This window comes from Suncus etruscus, chromosome 2 (genome assembly GCF_024139225.1).
Source record: "Suncus etruscus isolate mSunEtr1 chromosome 2, mSunEtr1.pri.cur, whole genome shotgun sequence".
Classification (NCBI taxonomy): Eukaryota; Metazoa; Chordata; class Mammalia; order Eulipotyphla; family Soricidae; genus Suncus; species Suncus etruscus.
In genome coordinates, this window is record NC_064849.1 from 17,969,052 (window position 1) to 17,983,739 (window position 14,688).

The 14,688-nt window shown below is 41.8% G+C and overlaps 1 protein-coding gene across 1 annotated transcript in view; it reads right to left on the reverse strand.

The window, feature by feature from the left end:
• The window catches only part of TRPM8 (transient receptor potential cation channel subfamily M member 8), a 69,351-nt gene that overhangs the window by 35,698 nt on the left and 18,965 nt on the right, over positions 1-14,688 (reverse strand). The window contains exons 9-13 of the mRNA XM_049769300.1: positions 10,767-10,869; positions 9,624-9,742; positions 4,949-5,239; positions 1,904-1,999; positions 932-1,061 (exon numbers count right to left, since the gene is read on the reverse strand). Coding sequence (XP_049625257.1) covers positions 932-1,061; positions 1,904-1,999; positions 4,949-5,239; positions 9,624-9,742; positions 10,767-10,869 — 739 coding nt within the window. The remainder of the gene's footprint in view (positions 1-931; positions 1,062-1,903; positions 2,000-4,948; positions 5,240-9,623; positions 9,743-10,766; positions 10,870-14,688) is intronic.

Here is a 14,688-nt window from a genome sequence, read left to right on the forward strand (position 1 = left end):
AGGTAATAACAAGTAATAAGAGCCAGCAGAGATGCCAAACATGGGAACTATTTTTCCCTTTGCTCAGATGCCAGGTAACCTGTCTTGCATTTTGCAATGTGCCCTGCATAATACTTGAGATTTACAGGGGCTCAAGGAACCCTCTATTCAGATCTAAACCGTCTTATTAGGGGGCACAGTAGATCTGAATTTCTCAGAAGACTGGGAAGGGGATCTTCTGAGGACACACAAGCTATATGGATGGCTGATAAGTCACATTGACAACATGTGGGCCAGCGGGCCACTCATGGCCCTGAAAGGGTGGTCAATGGGGTTTAACAGACACTCCGTGCTCAAGACAGATATTCTCAGTCCTCATTTTTAGGAGCTGAAGAGCAGAAAATACCCTATTCCCATCACTCCAGAGGTACAGGGATTTGGGGAACATACTCAAGGCTGCCTGGCTTCTGCCTTTGCCATTCCAGTTTGGAGCCCCCTGCTTGAGTCTGTGAAACAGCAGGAACATTTAAAACATGCATAGACCTTCTGACCTTCAAGACTTTTTTAGAGGGGCTACATACAGTTTCTCAAGGCCTCTCACATCCAGGGCATGAGCTCTGGCCCACACACTATCTCGCCAGCTCCTTAACACCATTTCTCATACCTCCAAATAAAACATCCGAAACTCCCTGGGTAGTAAGTCCTCTGCCCTAAGCTAGGGGACTCTGGGGTATGGATGAAGCAACACAAGTGTTTTATCTTACAATCCTGGAGGCCAAGAAACTAACTGCTCAGTCCTGGGGCCACTGGTTTTATCCACAGATGTACATTCACCCCATGGCTGACCACTAGCCTCCACCACCTAACCCAAGGGGACCTAGGATGCATGTGCACCCTCACTACCTCCCAGCATGACTGTGCCCTCTTATGTTTCTTTTCCTCAGAGACTCACCCACAGCTCGGGTCTCATACTCATTTGCCAGCTCCTCTGACTCTCCAGCAGCGTTGATGTCATTCTTGACCTTGGCCAGAGTCTTCAAAAGCTTACTGGCACCCAAGGCTGCCAGAGTGCAACCTTTGGTCTGTTGCAGAATGGGGAAAATGGAAGGTGAACACCATACCCAAGAAGTGACCACTTCAACTTCAAGGTCAGACCAGGACCAGTGAGAACAGGAAATGGTGACACAAGCAGAGCTCATCATGATTGCCAATAAGATTCTCAGGACACAGCCAGGGCGACATCTCAAAGCAGTGAGCATGGGCTGAGAATGTGGGTGCTCCTGGGCTCCATCCCTAGCCCCACAGGGACTCAATGCCAGGAACAATGCCAGGAACATTCCCCCAGAACCCAACAAGAAGTAGCTCCCAAGCACCACCTAAGAAGAGCTCATATCATTTCCCAACATTATATAGCCCATAGGAGCCCAAACAGAGCTGCAGGCTTGGCCATGGAAATGGCAGCAAAAACCATTCATACTGGTGCCAGGAGAAAGTTGTAGTAAGACAAGCACACAGAAGCAGTTCTAAGAGGGGAACTTGGGTAGGCATGGGGGTAGGTTGGTGCAGAGCCAGATTGTGTGCCCGCATTAATTATAGTGTTTCACCCTCCACCATCTCTCAAGCTTCTATGAGCCTTCCAAGTACTCACACTTACAGTTTCCCAGAGCTGGGCTGTCTAGACTCATTCCTGCCCCCTCTGCCATTATACTAGAAGTCACTTTTCTAAATTAGACATGAAGCTCTCACATACTTAGAGATCAATCCCATCCACCTCCAGAAAAGTAGGTAACACCCTCTCCATACCCACCACCCCCAGCAGGGAAACTGAGGCATTGCCATGTTCCTCTGGCACTGGCATTTTTGTTTTACAGTGTGGTACAGGACTGTGAGGTCTAAGTACCCCTGCTGGGCCTGCCTGTCTTACCTGCTCCCAGATAACCTTGGACAGCTCCTTCTTATTCTGCAGGATGGCCCAGATGAAAAGTGCTTGCAGCGGGTGACGAGTTATGGGTGACACGTCCTGGCAATAGGGAGAGCATGGGGTTAGGGCACCATCACTGGAGGGGTGCCATTTTTTTTGTTTTGGTTTTTGGATCACACCCGGCAGCGCTTAGGGGTTATTTTTGGCTCTATGCTCAGAAATCGCTCCTGGCAGGCTCAGGGGGCCATATGGGATGCTGGGATTCGAACCACTGTCCTTCTGCATGTAAGGCAAATGCTTTACCTCCATGCTATCTCTACGGCCCCTGAGGGGTGCCATTTTAAAAGTAAAAATGAAGTTTGGGTGAGAAATTCAAGTTTGGAAGGTTCTGTAAATTGGAGTCCTTTTTCCTTCTTTTTCATTAAATCATTGTGATTTACAAAGTTTTTCCTAGTTGAATTTTAGACATACAATATTTCAACACCAACCCCACTGCCAGTGTCAACCTCCCACCACCAATGTTCCCAGACTCTATATCTTTCATTCCCCCTAACCTGCCATCATAATAGACACTTTTTAAGTTTGGATGTGGAAGTTCCAGACTTTTGATTTCAGTGTTACTAAGTTCATGGTTTGGCTATTTAGTTCTATTCTTCCTTAACACCACCAATATAACTGAATCTCCTTGACCCTTGCCCACCATTCTTTCACATCTGTCTTTCTCCCTCTCCAGTCTGTTTCTTTCCTTCTCACTATACTTTAGGGCCAAGAGTGTTCTGAGCAGTCCCCACTTAAATCACTGCATTCCCTCAAGTTAGTGTCCAACTTTAGGGACCAACTTTAGGACCACACCTGGCAGCATTGAGAGGCTGCTTGCTTATCAATGCTGAGGACTTTCTCTTAGTGGAACTGTGGATAGTACCAGACACACACACACACACACACACACACACACACACACACACACACACACACTGCCCCTGATATGCAGAAACTTCGGTTGGCCCCCTGAGGTCTGCCCAGCCCCACACAAGTTTTTTTTTTCAACACCATGGATACATGTCTCTGCTACATGCAAGGTAATGTGATGACATAAAATCTTATATCTGTCAGAAAAACAGTTTCTACCAGCCAAAGCTGTAGGAAAGCTGAGAAAAGATGTGAAGCTGAATGACAATGAAGAAAGCCTATCCTTTTTGTCCTAAGATCTATCTCATCTAGAAAAAAATTGTTCCTGCTACATTCTTACTTTTCCTGGGTTTTGCTTTATCACCAATTAAAACTTGTCTTATTTCTTTGGCATATTAGTCAAAGTTTCTCTCCCTGATATGTTATTTAGAACCCCAAGTCCCATTCAACATTCCCTTCCATCCTGTGCAGAAGCTCCCAAACTTATCCAGTTGAGTGCTTCCTTTTCAGAAAAAAAGTGAATCATTCATTGCTCTCATAAAAATCTACATTCTTCTGGTAAACAAATAGAGTTCCCCAGTGGTTCTGAGGTTATTATTGTTCCCCAGCCCTGAACTTTGCAGCTTTCATGAAGTGAAAGGGTGATAACCACCCACTGTCCAAAATACTATTTTTTTTATTTTTTCCAAAATACTATTCTAGGGCTGGAGAGATCACATGGAGGTAGGGCATTTGCCTTGCATGCAGAAGGATGGTGATTTAAAACCTGGCATCCCATATGGCTCCCCTGAGCCTGCCAGGAGCGATTTCTGAGCGTAGACCAAGAGGTAACCCCTGAGCTCTGCCAGGTGTGACCCAAAAACGAAAAAAAAATACTATTCTAATAGAAACTTTTCAGATAGGAAAAAAAGAAACTCAATGCCTATATTCCTTTTAAACTTCCTGATGAATTTTAGCAATGTTCATACTATTCTCATCCCTTCTGGATACTTTTAATGACTGGAACATCAAGTATGTCTAGGAGAGGCTTTCTAAGCCCTTAAAACTCCCTTGGCACTTGGTTCCTTTGTTTTTTGCCATACAAATATACAAATACACATACACATGTGCATATACGCAGATAAATATATGTACATACATCAATGGTACTTAAAACTCTAAATTCCCAACGAGAATGTCCTTAGTTGCAGCAGTCTCAAGTTTCTTGAGAATTTGAAGCAGGTTGTTCATTTAAGAGACAAACCAACAATCGGGCCAGAGAGATAGCATGGAGGTAAGGTATTTGCCTTGCATGCAGTGGTTCAAATCCTGGCATCCCATATGGTCCTCAGAGCCTGCCAGTAGCAATTTCTGAGCCTAGAGTCAGGAGTAACCCCTGAGTGCTGCTGGGTGTGAGAGAGAGAGAGAGAGAGAGAGAGAGAGAGAGAGAGAGAGAGACCAATAGGAAAGTTAGGATAAGAGAAGAGGGAAGAAGTGCCAAGTCCAACTGCCATACATCAACAGTGCCCAAGGAAGAGGAGGCATCATCAGCAAGCTGCCATAGTGTGAGCTGGAAACTAAACCCATCAGGTAACTATGGGAGTCAGTGCAGAGCATCTGCCTTCACCAAGTTCTGCTGGTAGTGGGTCCCAGCCCAAGTAAATCTTCTAAGTATTGGAGGTGCTTGGAGGCACCTAGAAACAGTTCTACCTTTGCTTAACCAAAGATGGCCTGAGTACGCATGGGAGCTTTCTCTACAACACCCAGTGGAGGCTGAATGCTCCTGAGACTATTCCCATACCATTTGTGCACTAAAGAAAACATGGCAACTCTAATTGTTTACATGGGCAGAAGAGAATTTCAGTAAGTAAAACTAAAACATGAATACACAGTCATATCTTTGCTCCTGGTCCTGATTAGATGCCTTCAGAAAATGTGCCAAACTAAGCATTGCAATTAAGACAGATAACAAGAGCTCAGAGCATAAAGCAAAACCTGGGAAAACTCACCAAGAATTCTTGTCCTTAAGTACAAGTGCTAGAAAGATCTAGTGAAGTTAACCTGAGAGCTTCCTTATGAGGTGGGGAGTGGGAAAGAGTGGAAGAGCTTGGAAGGCCCCAAAAAATAAGAATTGAAGCTAGCAGTTCTGCCAGCACCTACATGAAATTCGATGTCGAGATCCTCCCGACTACTTCTGTCTTCCTTCCGGAAGCCTCTTCGGAAGTTGGCCACCAGCTTCCAGACGAAAGTGAGAAGGGCATCATTGTAGGAATTCTTGGCAATCTGCAGGTTCCGATACACCAGAGTGCTGAAGTGGTTGGAGAAGAGCTCAGTGAGGACGTCATTGGTGAGAAACTTGCGCAGGTTCAAGCCGTTCTCCAGGAAGAGGCGGACAAACTTGGGCCTGTCTTTGATGAGCGCCATGAACATGACTTCCTGCAGGTCCGCCGACTAGAGGAGAAATAGGGAGGGAGTTATTCACTCAATTTAACAAAGAGAATGTCACTTCTCAACCAGATCCCCATCTGACTACAAAGCCATCACCATCTACCAATTCCTCTGTCATTCTTCTTCAAGAATCAGTTCAAGAATCAATACACATACTACTACTAAGAATACTCCCTGGAGGCCCCAAAACACAATAGAGAAAAGCCCTCTTCATTCATAGGTTCATCACAGCACTATTCACAATAGCCAAAATCTAGAAATAACCCTAGTACCTGAGAACAAATGAGTAGATAAAGAAACTGTACACCTACCCATGAAATTTGTGCAAAATTTTTATACTCTGCAGCTGTTAGAAGAAATAAAATCATGAAAATTGTTTATATTTGAATGATGTGAAGAGTAATTTTCTGATCAAAATAATTCAGAGATGGGCCCGGAGAGATAGCACAGCGGTGCTTGCCTTGCAAGCAGCCGATCCAGAACGTAAGGTGGTTGGTTCGAATCCCGGTGTCCCATATGGTCCCTAGTGCCTAGGAGCTATTTCTGAGCAGACAGCCAGGAGTAACCACTGAGCATCACCAGGTGTGGCCCAAAAACCAAAATAAATAAATAAATAATTCAGAGAGAGGAAGATAAAATGAGTAAGAGGAAGAGGGATAGACAAAGAATGATCACATTTATTTGTGGGATATATTAAAAAAAGATAGTATTGTGTGAATACCCAAAGATAATAGAGACAAAGGCCAGGAGGACCAGTCATGGCAGAAAGTTTGTCACAAATAGTAGGGGAGTGTAGTCAGAGTGAAGAAGGGACCACTATGACAATGATAATTGGAAATTATCACTCTTGACAAGAACTGGGTAATGACATGGAACAGGAGAAACTATTCACCCAAAACCCATCAAATAAGAGGCTAATATCTAAGATATACAAGATACTTCAGAATTTAACAAGAAAACACTTCTAACCTCATCAAAAATGGGGAGAAGAAATGAACAGACACTTCCTCAAAGAAGAAATACAGATGGTCAAAAGGCACATGGAAAAAAAAATGCTCTGTATCACTAATAATCAGGGAGATGCAAATCCAAGCAACAATTAGGTAACATCTCATGCCTTAGAGACTGGAACACATCACAAAGAACAAGAACAATCAGTGCTGGCAGTAAGGTAGGAAGAAAGGAACTCATTCACTGCTGGTGGGAAGGTCGTCTAGTCCAGCCTTTATGGAAAACAATAGGAAGATTCCTCAAAAAACTGGAAATTGATCTCCCACATGATCCAGCTATACCACCACTCCTAGGGATATACCCTAGGAACACAAAAATACAATACAAAAATGGCCTCCTTGCACCTATATTCATTGCAGCACTATCTACAATAGCTAGAATCTGGAAACAACCAAAATGCCCTTCAACAGATGAATGGCTAAAGAAACTGTGGACCACAGTTTGATCCCCACTCCTGCATCCCATATGGTTCCCAAGCAAAGAGCAATTTCTGAGCGCATAGCCAGGAGTAACCCCTGAGAAGCACTGGGTATGGCCCAAAATCTAAAAGAAAAAAAGAAACTAAGGTGCATATACACAATGGAATATTATGCAGCTTTCAGGAGAGATGAAGTCATGAAATTGTTCTAAACATAGATGGACATGGAGACTATTATGCTGAGTGAAATAAGTCAGAGAGAGAGAGATACAGAATAGTCTCACTCACCTATGAGTTTTAAGAAAAATAAAAGACATTATTTTAATAATTCCCAGAGACAATAGAGGTGAGGGCTAGAAGAAAGAGCTCATTATATGAAGCTCACCACAAAGAGTGGTGAATGAAGTTAAATAAATAACTACACTAACTACTATCATGACAATGGTAATGAGTGAGAGAAGTAGAAGGCCTGTCTCGAATACAAATGGGGGGTATGGAGGAGGGATATGGGGAATATTGGTGGTTGTAAAGTTGCACGGGTGAAAGGGGATGTTCTTTTTATTACTGAAACCCAACTACAAACATATTTGTAAACATAGTGCTTAAATAAAGCTATTATTTAAAAAAAAATAAAAATCTGCAAAAAGTGGAAAGAAAGAGAGAGAGGAAGGAAGGAAGGAAGGAAGGAAGGAAGGAAGGAAGGAAGGAAGGAAGGAAGGAAGGAAGGAAGGAAGGAAGGAAGGAAGGAAGGAAGGAAGGAAGGAAGGAAGGAAGGAAGGAAGGAAGGTAGGGAGGGAGGAAGAAAGAGAGAGAAAGAGAGAAAGAAAGAGAGAGAAAGAAAGAAAGAAAGAAAGAAAGAAAGAAAGAAAGAAAGAAAGAAAGAAAGAAAGAAAGAAAGAAAGAAAGAAAGAAAGAAAGAAAGAAAGAAAGAAAGAAAGAAAGAAAGAAAGAAAGAAAGAAAGGAAAGAAAGAAAGAAAGAAAGAAAGAAAGAAAGAAAGAAAGAAAGAAAGAAAGAAAGAAAGAAAGAAAGAAAGAAAGAAAGAAAGAAAGAAAGAAAGAAAGAAAGAAAGAAAGAAAGAAAGAAAGAAAGAAAGAAAGAAAGAAAGAAAGAAAGAAAGAAAGAAAGAAAGAAAGAAAGAAAGAAAGAAAGAAAGAAAGAAAGAAAGAAAGAAAGAAAGAAAGAAAAAAGAAAGATGTCTTCCTCAGAGGCAGGTGAGGGGAAGGGAGGGAAATTAGGGACATTGGTAGAGGGAAATGTGCACTGGTGAAGGGTGTTGTACATTGCATGATTGAAACTCAATCATGAACAACTTTGCAATTATGAATAAAGACAACTGAATCATGAACAACCTTGTAACCATGGTTTCTAAATGTGGTAAACAAAAGAAAGTAATGACTTTTGATGATTACATCTGTTGTTAATTTGTTTGATTTACTCTTAATTTAAATTTAAATTTAATTTTCTTAAATGACTGTATTTAGGGCTGGAGAGATAATATAATAGGTAAATCAACCCTAGTTCAATCCATATACAGCATATACTCTCCTGAGCACAGGAGTTATCCCTGTGTGGCATAGCCAAGAGAAAATCCTGAGCACTGCTAGATGGATGTAGCCCAAAAATCAAACAAATAAATATAATTAAAATAAACCCAAATTGACTTAATATACTGAGGTTATATCATCCAAATGGGCAAGCTCTTAACTCTAATCTCTTATCTCTCATGCCTAAAGGCCTTCACTTTGACCTTGACCTTCACTTGACCAAATTAATACAATGGGCTATTTAATTGACATGCCTAAATTTATTCAGACCATCTCACATGACTCCCACAGAAGGTTTCACAGAAAGGGACCCATTCAGTTATCTACTTGTTATTCTACTTTCCCTCAACTAAGCCCTGGGAGTACGTAATAGAGACCTTGGACTGCAAACACAAGAGTGCTGAAGGAATAAATAATTTATAATTCCACAAGCCATTACTTTCTTTGCATTCTGTTAGTAAATTGATCACATTCATATAAATCAAATCTCCATCCTTGGATGAGACAGTAAGAGACCCACAGGTGTTGCTGAATCTGACTTCCAGGGATGAAAAATACAAATCAACACCTCCATGCTGAGTTGTGTTCTCGAAGACCTTTAACTAAATCCTTAAACAAAGTCACTTTCTGTTCTCAACTCTGACACAGGTTCAAAAGAGCACAAGTCCTTGCAAAGCCCTCATGCCTACCTGTCTCCATTGCTCTTGGCATCAGTGAGTGCTCTTGTGGCTGATGGCACCTCAGCAGTACTCAAGAGGGCAAAAATGGGACTTTTTACCTTCTGCATTATGCTGCTGCTGATTTTCTTGTGTTTTTTTTGTTTGTTTGTTTTTGTTGTTGTTGTTTTTGGGGGGTCACACCCGGCAGTGCTCAGGGGTTACTCCTGGCTCTATGCTCAGAAATCGCTCCTGGCAGGCTCGGGGGACCATATAGGATGCTGGGATTAGAACCGTCCTTCCGCATGCAAGGCAAATGCCTTACCTCCATGCTGTCTCTCCGGCCCCAATGCTGCTGTTTTTCTTATCAAAACTTCTCTAGTAGATAAGGTAACATGAACCATTCTAGTAAAACTCTCGATAAACCTCTCTAGGTATCATTCACATATTTTCCCCATATTTTCACCTAACCAATCACAATAGGAAAGCTGGGCCTCTACATCAGAGAGAAGCACCTCCCAAAGCTTGGGCTCCAAGTTTTGCATGGTGCTGGTGGGTTGATAACCTACTGACCTATTGCATTTATTATATTCTCTCTTCCCAAGCAACCTGCTTGGTCAATATTTTCATTAGTCTTAAAGACGAAAAAAATAGCTGGCAGCATGGATGTACAGGGTAGTTCTGTCCTTGCCAAGGTCTCATACCAAAGACTTGTCAGAAGTATATTAGCCACCACCCAGAGACTTTCTGAGTTACCTCCCAGCGACGTTCATTGGTGAAGATCTCATCATTGGCCAGGTCTAGCTGGTTCCACTCCAACAGAAGCTTCAGCTGTCCATCCCAGTTATCCTTGTCCTGCTCATTGGTACTAAAGGCTGAAGAAGGGCAGGAAAACAACAAACTCACCAAAGGTCCAGAAAGACAAGAAGTGGACCATTAGCTCTAGCTAATTATCAAAGCCTTTGATTAAGATTTGTGAGCTCTCATTAGACTAAGACTCTCCAAGCCATTGTTTTCATCTCCCCTCTGTTCATGCTTTATGTGTCCCAAAGTAGAGAATGAGGGTCATGTAGGTGATCATTCTGCCTTTCCAGTTCATAATATTAGGTGCCATAGATTCATGGCTTTGCAATTCAGATTCCATTTTATGTTCTACTGCAAAGACCATATCTGACTTAAACTATGGCTACCACTTGAAATAATGGGCTGTATTATAATCATGTCCCACTTGTCTTTTTCAAAGATAATACATTTTATTTTAACATCACTATAAACAACTGCCTTGCAAGCACACTTAGAACGAACTTAATAAGAAGCTAAAGCTGACGCTGCAATTCTAGAAGCCTCTGACACTGTAGATAGGTTAATCAGGCATCTCAATTCAAGTAAATCAGCCTTTGCCAAGAATCTATTCATCTCCCAACCCACCTGGATGGAATTCTAAGAGACAAAGGTCATAGTCTAGAATTTGCAACCTGAGCTCATTCATCCCAAAACACCCGGAACCCCCTAAAATTGAATGCAAAATGGCATGCCATGTATGGAGTATGTGTGTATGAACATATATAAGGAACTCCAGAATACAGATGTAAACTTTCATCACGTATACAAAGGAGTCTGAGACTCAGGGAAAGATCACAAAGCATGGTTAGAAAAAGAACTGTGAATGCATTTAACCAGTCTCTTAAGACCTAAAAATATGTGGTCTAGAAAAAAAAAAAAAAAACATAGCCAAGACCATTTAAGTTGGCAAAACAGATATGCTAAGCTAATTGGTCTCTGACCATTATAATGAAGTGCATTATTGTATTTTAATAAAATCGCTTTTCAAAATAAAAGCCAGCCAAGAAGAGCCACAGGAAGCTGTACAGAGCTGCAAGAGTAGCTCTTGGTACTCACCTTTGTATAGGGCATAGGAAATGGCGTTGCTCACAATTTCATCCCCAGCTTCTTCCATTTTAATGACTGTTAATAGGTGAGCACTCTCGAGAATCTCTTTAAGCTGGAGACATTTAGAGAACAAAAGGCTCAGTGGATTGACCTTAGGCATGTGGAGTATAAATGGCTCACTGTTAGGAAGCAAACTTACAAGATTTGGTTCTTGTTTTGTTTTTGAACTGCACCCAGCAATGCTCAGGGCTTACTCCTGGTTCTGTACTCAGGAATTACTCCTGGTGCATGAGGGACCATATGAGATGCCAGAGATTGAACCTTAGTTGGCCATGTGCAAGGCAAGTGCCCTACCCACTGTACTATTACCCCAGCCTTTAATTTTTTTTATTAAAAAAAGGATTGCTAAGGATTATTCCAAAGAGAACAAATGAGAAATGGGTCACAGAAAACCATAGAAATTGACCCATCTGATCATCAGGGCTTAAATTCCAGGCAGACGATCAATGTGAGCAGAGATTAGATAAAGAAGGGATTTACTGTGGCATTATTGTGTGATTTTCTGCAATGTTTAATTGCAATTTTTTAATCTTAGCGACAGAGAGTGAGCAGAGCCTCCAATTCCAAGGGTTAGTGGTTAACAGTGAGCTGAGTGGGAGTCTAGTAATTTGAGGTCTTGTCCAGAAGGGACTCTGGTTTCCTTAGACTGGGTATGGTCTGTGGTGGGGTGGGGCATGGGGTTTCCTGGCAAATTTGGAAGTGAGGATTGGAATGAGAGTCTGTCTGGGGATGGGCAGGCTCTAGTCAAGCTAGGAAGAAACTGATGCTAACCAATGGAAATATTCAGGAACCCAAGAGATCAGAGGTGCCATTCTCTGGACAGGAGGGACCTAAGGCCTTTACACAGCATCAAGGATTGGGGGTAAAATAAATACAAACCATACAATAAACACAAACTGGAGTGTTTGATCAGGATGGTGAAAGGGATAGCGTGAAGAGTTATCCCCCCAAAACCACCTTGTATCTGAAGCATTTGCACAGACAGAGGAAAGAAAGTTTAACCATCCTACTCAAAGCAGATTTGACGTAATCCCTCCTAACATTCCAACAGCATTTTTCAAGTCAAAAATATGCACACAATTAAAATTTGTGTGGAACAAAATACCTCCTAGAATAGTCAAAGCATTCCTGAGAAAAAGCATAGAAAACCTACTCTAAAACTATGGTCATCAAGAGTGTGATATTGGACTAGAGACAAACACTCATCAATGAAATAGAACTGAGGGCTCACAGATAAATCTCCCATTAATGGACAATTTATGACAAAGGAGCAAAGAGCATACAAAGAGTATGGAAAGCCCTTTTTATATACAGCGCTGAGGAAACTGGTCAGTTACATACCAAAGGGGGAACTTGGATCACAAGCTAAATGAGTGGATCTGGAGAAAACTGATGGGACCCAGAAATGCTGAGAGTCCTAACTAGTGTCCCACTTCTTTGTGCTCTGTCCCCTCTGATCCTGTTTCCCTTTGCACAACCTATCTAAGCTTTTCTGCACCCAGGCCTGACCACATTCTTGCCCTACTTTAAGCATTCTAATTTCCATTTCATTTAAAGAGGGAAGAAGCAAAGCATCTCGAACTTTCAGCCCTCCAACTCCAGCTTCCACTCAAACCATCATGCCTCATTGCCACCCTGGTTCATACTTACCTCCTACCAAAAAGCTTTTGCACATTCTCTTACTTCTACAATCCCAAACCTCACCCCTCAAATTGCCTCATCCTCAGATTATTTTTCCATGCCAGGCCAAAGGCTCTTCTCTATCCATTCACCTTCTTCCAAATACCCATTCTATCTTGAAATCCTGTTATATCACATACTCACTCCATACTAATGATTTTTCTGCTACCTTTTCAGTTACTGTGTGCTTAGAGCTGATTTCTTCGGGGGATAGGCCAAAGAACACACTCACTGAATAAATGGAAGAGTTTGAAGAGAATGGATAACAAGTTTCTCAGATTTTGGGGGAGCATTAGGAAGTCACAAATTAATGAGAAATGGAGTCAGAAGAAGCAAGAAGCAAGCAGAAGATCAAGGTATGACTGTGGATCTCTAGGGAGTTTAAGTATGAGGTTGGATATTCGAATGATGGATGAGGCCAACCACACTGACATTAGGAGGCTGTTCAAATGCATGTCAACTGTATCTTTTATTTACTAATAATTCTATCCTGGAGTTTGATCTTTGGAGAAACTATGCCAATTGAAAAACTATTCATAGGAACCAGAGTGATAGCACAGTGGGTGGGGCATTTGCCTTGCACATGGCTAACCTAGGTTTGATCCCAAGCATCCCATATGGTCCCTGAGCCTGCCAGGAGTAATTTCTGAGTGTAGAGCCAGGAATAATCCTGAGTACCACTTGGTGTGACTCAAAACCGAAAAAAAATTGAAAAACTCCCCATAATCTCATGATTAAAATTCATGACTGAGTTGTAGTATTGAAGTATATCTCCTGATGAACATAATGAAAATTGTAATATTTCATTAGCATATTAGATATGATTATGGTTTAGATGCAAGCTCCAGAAAGGAGAATGTAATCACTGAAAGGGAAACAAATTTGATTTTCAGCAATCTCATTTGAGTTCCTGTAACCATTTTTATGAAGAATAACTCAAAGTCCTTCCTAAACAGTAGGGAGACACACATAAAGGCATGACCCTGAGGATCAGCTAACTTGCATAAGAGTAAGAGGAAAGTCACAAAACAGCCGAATGCCATCTTTAATAGGTCGACTGCTATGAGAGCATTGACAGAATAATAGAATTTATTCCATCCATCATAAACAATGACAACCCTGAAATAATGCTCAACACACATGGTCTGACAATGATGTTTATTTGGATGGAGGATTACAATATGTTTGGAATCAACTGAAAATGTAAAGAACTACAAACATGACTCCAATTTTAGGAAGATTTCCTTTCCTTACCCAGATACTTCCATGCAGAAGGATCCCCCAGAATATTTGGGGCCCCAATATTTCCACCCTTTTACTTATTGTTGGAGTGTGAGATATGAAGACTATCTTTGATTGAGAGAGTCCTACCAGTCCATTCCTGCTTGTCTCCTTTGAAGCCTGCTCCTTACCCTTGCTTCAGACTCCCAGTCTTAATGGTACTGTCCAAAAGGTGAGCAGTAAAAAATGCATCCTGTCTGGAGGTACACCTGTATCATTTGTAGGCTCTGCATTAGGAGGATCTCAGTACTTGCTGTACCCCTAATCTCCACCTTCCAACTTTGCCTCCAATACACTAATGTTTGAACCCACTTCCCTGACTCTTATGTCAGCCACTCAAAGTGCTGACAAAGATGCCAGACAAGCACAAACCTGCACATTAAACCACAAACATTATTTATTTTAGGTCTTAAGTCTGCAAATCGCTGTAATTTTGGAGGAAAGTACATGGAGGCCTTTGGTGTCAGAGCCTTGTTGGCACCAGTATTTCACTAACTATGGGTCCCCCAAGCTCTGGCTTCCTTTACAATATCTAGGAGCTAGCAAAGCTGAGCTAATTGCTCCTCTTATGTCCCAGGATCTCGTTGGACCAAATTTGGTTTTAAAAAATGACACAGACCATTTGCCTATGGCCCTTTCTCACCACTACTCTATGATTCTCTGCAGAAACACAAAACTGACAAAAACTTTAGATATGCCAGTAGTTGGGCTAATATCTCTAGGACTTTTTTTAGAATCAAGTGTAGGAAGGCACCACACACACACACACACACACACACACACACATACACACACTCACATCACATCACACCACATCTTTCTTCTTTCAGGAGACCTAGCATCTTTTACCACACCTATGAATGCAGTCGCCATGTTCTCACTGGGCTGGCTCCATAGACTAACTCTTTCT